Consider the following 6166-nt stretch of genomic DNA (forward strand, 5'->3'; position numbering starts at 1 on the left):
GCGAAGTATTCAAATCATGAGAATCGCCAGCATCGAAATCTGGAAATATTAAAATCCTAATCTCTTGATTTTATTTCAAAGCGGATAGAGATATAAATAGAAGCGCCGAAATGTTCCGATCGGCAATCGTGCACCTTCGAGTTTTCAAATTCAGAATAGGAGAAATGAGTTACGCGCGCACCCCAGTCATTTATATCGTCTCCAACTATAATCACACGGGCCTAGCCCTGCCATAGTATTGGACCACATCTCGTTTCAGACCTGGGATCACTGGGCTGTGGTCACTCAATGCTTTAGAAGTGCAGAACTATAATCGACGGTGGTGCCATCAAACGAGCCCCTAGATTTTTAAGGTAAGATAATAGATTCTTGAGATTATATCCAGATGATTTGTAGATAATGTAATTAAAAAACTTAATAAATTGAAAAAATCAATAGTAAAACAAATAAAAATACATAAATAATTACCGGAATAATTATTCATATATTTCTGCTTGTTTTTCTATTGCTTTTTTCATAAAAACGTGTTCTAAGGAAAACGAAAGATGATGAAAATATGTTTGAAAGCAGTTTCATTTAAATTTTGTAATCATTTTCGACATCAATTTTCTTATCAGCAGGTTCCTTTCTTAAAATATTACTCTGTTTTTATGGTAATAATACATAAGGTACCGCTCCCTCTTTTAATTTTCAGTTGCGTACTGCATCGATAATCACCAGGGCGAAAATGATGACAAAAAATGAAATATCGGCTCTTAAACAGTTCTTAATGGGTTAGGTTTCACATGTAATGACGTTCGGAAAACAACGAAGGAGTAAGAGAGATACATCAAACTTCGGCCCCTGAGCGACGTGTAGCGGGGGAAAGCCCTACAGAGCCATCTAATGTAACGAGCCCACAAAACAGGATCAAAGTATGTGTCTTCACGGTTGCCTAGATTAGTAACCACAGCCTGGATCACTGACATTGTTTGTCGAGCCTCATGAGAGGAAGTTTATATTGAACTTTCGTGTCTTCGGTGTACGCCACAGAGTGGTGAATCGTTTGATTAATTTGTCGTCTGAACTCTCTATTTGGAATTGCGGAAGCTGGGAGTTCGCTCATTAACTTGTGGTAAAGGTGGGCGACTTTAATAGCTTTATTTTACTTTTCTTGTTTTCTATGAGTAATCTCAGTGTTTAAATTTATCTAAATTTGATTGTACTCCAAACGGCGTCAATAGGCGCGGAGATAATTTTTAACGTTTCGTTCGCTCAAGGGCGGAATTTATTCTAGTGTAAAATTGGATTTTTCTTTGCTATTTTAAATTTGATGTAACGTTTAAGTTGAGGTGTTGGCCAACCGTGGCTTATAAAGGGTGACAATATTTTTCTTCTTTTGAAACCTCAGAGTGTTTTTCTTGGATGTAGTCGTAATTATAATAAATTTTATACGTTATTTATTTCACACAAACTTTAACCAGTGTTTTCCTATTTTATTTCGAGACCTCTCAGATCTATTTTCTGTAAGTAAGGTTTTCAGGTACCGTCGCCACTCTACCAAAATAATGGGCTTGGGCATTTGAAAGAAAAAAGTATTAAAAAGAAATAATTTGATTCGAAGATTACCAGTGTCGTTTTTGTTGGTTAAAATCGTTTTCTGCAGGGCGGCAAACTGAAGTTTGCCTGGCGCTATTTAAAAATAAATTAAGAGCCCTGAGAAAAAAATTATTAGCTTTGTCTTGTCTATGTAAATAAAATGAAGAACTTAGAATCTTCGTTTTCATGTTTCTGGGTAATTTGAATAACATAACATAATAACATTTGTTTCTTCAGGCTTTTTTCATATCATGCGTTGTTTAGCTTAAAATGTTGACTTTCGTTTTTTTTATTTTGAAAATGCTATAACTATTATTATTTTCTTTTTATCGAAAAAAGTCATAAGGATAACTTGCTCAAGTTTCCGGGTATTATGATTAACTGTAAGTAGATTTTTTAAATCATATAAAAATGGTCTCTAAAATTTTTAAAATGCTGTCACTTCTTGAATTTTCATCCAAAATACTGGTTACCAAACACGTTCTTTCTTTTAGGTCTTAAAGAGTGTGCCAAAGTAGAATACAATCTAGTCAATCTTCCGAAAGTTGGAATGCCTATAAGATACTACAGACTACAAACTATGGACAGAAAGACACATTCGTAAAAATCGTTTTTCCTGTCTCAGGGGGTTTGAAAATGTGGAGAATTGATCAAAACTGACAAAATAAAATTTTACATAAAACCAATACCCTCTCTTTAGTATGAGAATTTAAAATAAATACAGTGGCAGTCGGTGAGAAGAAATGCGCGAGTAATTTAAAAACTACTTTCACGAGCAAAAATGCATTGCAGTCTTCAATAAAGTCTTGAGTTTGTGACTTTAAGACAGATGTTAATTTTTTCCAGTAAATAAATTTTTACAATACAAACTCACACTCGTTTTACTCATATTTTCATCTACAGGTGAATCGTACTGCACTGCCAAGTCAGAAACTATGGGTTGTACTTGAACCGACACATTTTTATTTTCAACTACTAAACATTCTTCTAGTCCTCTATTTCGTCCTTCTTCTCCTGAAAAGCCACGCATATTAATAATAATAATAACAGCCGTCAAATCGGTTGCTGTACAGAAGAAAGTTCGATTACATTTTAATCAAAGAACACTTATAATGTCTATTATTATTAACAAGTTTTTAATGTATTACTTTGATCTTCACGCGATTCACTCTGAAACGTATCGAATATAATTTTTGAAAGAGATCTTCCTTTCTCATTAGATCCTTGATCTTTGCATTCTTCATTGAAAGACTTGGCCTGAAATTATTAAGATATATTTATAATAGTTTTATATTATATTAATATTGTATTTTATAATTTGAATTAGTTTCTTTCGGAAAATATTCAGCTATTAAAACCATAAAACTTACTATTCTGTTTAGTTCTTCCTTTTGTTCTGCAGTGAGTTTTACAGATTTATATTTTTCCAGCTCCTTTCTTAGTAACTCAAGTTCATCTTGTGCTTGAGAACCCATCTTTATAAGGTTGTCTATTAACACGTTAAATGGAACTACTTTTCCTGGCTAAATAGAAATATTTTTTTTACTATGAACTTAAAACTGATTTGATACATTTGAAAAAAAATCACAACTATTTTTAAAGTAATTAAAAACTTTCAAAATTTTCTAGATTCTCCAGAGATTGACCATCATTTCTGCAACTTTGCAAATTGGAATCATTCAGAAATTATAGAAACTTTTAGAAGAAGCAAGACATACCTTTATGGAAGAACTATGATGTAAAAAAAAAATTGAATTCTAATTTAAATTACCTTCTCGTAAAGAAGCGAAAACAATAATCATTTAAAATGATGAGTGAAATGACAGAAGTGCCGAAATTTTAGGAAAAAAATTTTCAGTAGAATAAAAAAAGTTGTTATACATCAGACTTTATACTTTAACAGTAAACGAGATGGTAATTTCCAGAAATTGCAGAGCTTTGTAGATTTATAAAAAAAGTTACAAAACGTTAATGATTTCCGAGAAAATGCGCCTGAAATTTTGTTTTTAGGCAGATCAGTCTAAGCGAAATTCTTTCGATTTCAATGTTATTTTTTCACAAATAAAACAAAAATTACGTGTCTTATAAAAAAGTGATCCATAACAAAATTTGCTGATCCTTTTTGGGTGCTTAAGTTCTGTGAATTCACCTTTTTTCGTATCTTGCATAGTTTAACAGAAGAATGGAATTTTTTATTACTTTTTTTACGATTAAAATTTCAATTTTCGATTATTCATGAAAAGTCAAAAAGGGATTATGATAATCTTGCAGGGCTTTAAAAAAGAAACTTTTTTTCTCTTACCCTTTTTCATATGTAACGTTGTTTGGCTTAACATTTTCATTTTCCTTTGTTTTTGGATTTTGAAAATGAATTAACTTTGTCAATTTTTATGTTAATTAAAAAAAGTAATAAGGTTAAATTCTTCGGCTTCTGGTTAATGTAAAGAACCGTATATAGAATTTTTAAATCTTGAAAAAAAGTGGTCTCAGAAATTTTCCATATGCTCAACTTTTTCCATTTTTATCTAAAACAACTAGCTAACGAACTTAACATTAAACGTCAAACTCTAAAAAACTTGTTTTTCGAGGTCACACTGTGTCACAACGTGGCTATTTGACAAAAACGGGAGAAGTCAAATTTTACACAAATCTAATACCTTCTCTGATGAGAATGTAAAACACAATTTTAATATTAAACATTTTATTGCAGCTCGTGTCTTTTTTCATAAATTTAATTTATTTATTGTCAATGATATTTTTTACGATTGAAACTAAAAATACACTTCCTAGTTTGTTTCGTTTTTTCGCAGATTTAATTTTTTGGTTACTACGATGTCTTAAATATGCGAATGTCACGATATCGCAATGACCACATTGAACTCACCGTTTAAGTGCTTTTAAACATGCATACGGTCAGAAACACCCCTTTGGCATGTCACAAAATGAATGTTTGTCAAAACCCTACCCTTTTCCAACGTCTCGTGTGGGCCGGAAGGCACCCCTATGACTAGTCAAAAAAATGTTTTTCAAATCCCTACCCATTTCCAACTTCTCGTTAAATATGATCATTACGATATATCGTGACAGGCTCATATTTTAGACATTATAGTAACAAAAGTAACAATAATTTTAAACTTTCCCCTGGCCAAATCACTTCATTCATCGTGCAATTAAAGATTCTAATAGTTTGTTGCAAAAAAAATTTTTCAGCCAAAATAGAGGGCAAAGTGACGTCTCTATTCTGCAATCTAACAAATTTTTTTTATTTGTAATGTATTTTTATAAGAAGAGCTTAAAACAAATTTGAAGCTCTTTTTTGATTGAACAACTTGTCTTAATTTTTTTTCGTCTTTTGTGTCATTCTTTCAGAAGTTAATTTGTTTTATTTTCAAGCATGTTTTTTATGATTGAAAGAAAATGTATTTGTCCTTTCTTAAAATTATAACGAATTTTAGCTTCAAATTACTACGAATAACCATACAGCGAATTTGTTAGTCATGAAAAAAGTAGTGTCCACAATTTTCAAAATGCGCTCACTTTTTGAAGTTTTATCTAAAATGGCCAGCTAACGAACTTGAGCTTTAGTTTAGGACACTAAAAAAGGGATCCGTGACAAAAAGCCCAAACGACAAAGCGCCCGCCCATTGAGAGTCGAGATCCGTGAAAAAGGCCCGAAAATCAGAGAGCGAGTAAGGACGTGCTCATACATACATCCATCGCGATGAAGGGAGTCGCTCTCTTATTCGCGAGCCTTTTTCACGGAGCGTGACTCTCATTGGGCGGGCGCTTTGTCGTTTGGGCTTTTTCCACTGATCCTAAAAATTTAAAAAGTTGCCATGATAATCTTGTAGGGTGTTCAAAGTGGAAATTTTTTTTAACTTTGTCCTTTTTTCATATAGTGCGTTGTTTGGCAATTGCATATTTTTCAATAAAAATCATTCAACTGAGACAGTATCACGTCAAATTGCACATTTAAGGCGCTTCCTCAGGCTTGAAAATTAGCCCATTCATTACTCAACCAAGCTTTTCTCCTACAATTCTGAATTGTTTGATATCATATTTTACCCACAGAACATAAATGCCCAAATACAGAATGAAACAGAGAGCTTTTTTCGAAAAATTGTCTGGTTCTTGTTTTATTCCAATTAATTGAAAACGGATGCATTTTATGCGTTTGGGAAGTAGCAAACCGCCACAATGAGTGTACTCATGGTGAACAGAATATTTGGGCCTGTAGCTTGATATGAAACGGCAGGTGGTCTATTCTAGAGTGTTATTTTTTCGACGATACTTTATACATCGTAAAACTCGGATAGAGCCCAGGATTGAAAATGAATGCTGCGCCCAGAATTGGAAATTTTTGAATCGGAAAGTATATGGAATTTTCATTTATTTTATTTTCATGGTTGAAACTTGAAGTGTATGCAATTCGCAGTATTTTCTAGAGCAGTTCCTTTTCGACAATTTTCAATTGAAAACTCGGCAATCATAGACGTTTATAATTTTTCTATTTTCTTCAATCTTTGTTTTAAATACAACTGCTTGCGTCACAACGAATGTAATGTTGGTCAAAATTGATTAAATATTT

The 6166-nt window shown here is 32.4% G+C and overlaps 1 protein-coding gene across 6 annotated transcripts in view; it reads right to left on the reverse strand.

Annotated features, from left to right (window-relative positions):
- LOC117168269 (spindle pole body component 110-like) overlaps window positions 1-6166 on the reverse strand; it is a 157032-nt gene that overhangs the window by 144596 nt on the left and 6270 nt on the right. For all 6 annotated transcript variants that reach the window (XM_033353789.1, XM_033353783.1, XM_033353797.1 and 3 more), the window contains exons 2-4: window positions 2949-3101; window positions 2727-2835; window positions 2453-2592 (exon numbers count right to left, since the gene is read on the reverse strand). In XM_033353789.1, the coding sequence (XP_033209680.1) occupies window positions 2453-2592; window positions 2727-2835; window positions 2949-3101 (402 nt within the window). The remainder of the gene's footprint in view (window positions 1-2452; window positions 2593-2726; window positions 2836-2948; window positions 3102-6166) is intronic.

Source organism: Belonocnema kinseyi, chromosome 1, assembly GCF_010883055.1.
Source record: "Belonocnema kinseyi isolate 2016_QV_RU_SX_M_011 chromosome 1, B_treatae_v1, whole genome shotgun sequence".
Taxonomy (NCBI): Eukaryota; Metazoa; Arthropoda; class Insecta; order Hymenoptera; family Cynipidae; genus Belonocnema; species Belonocnema kinseyi.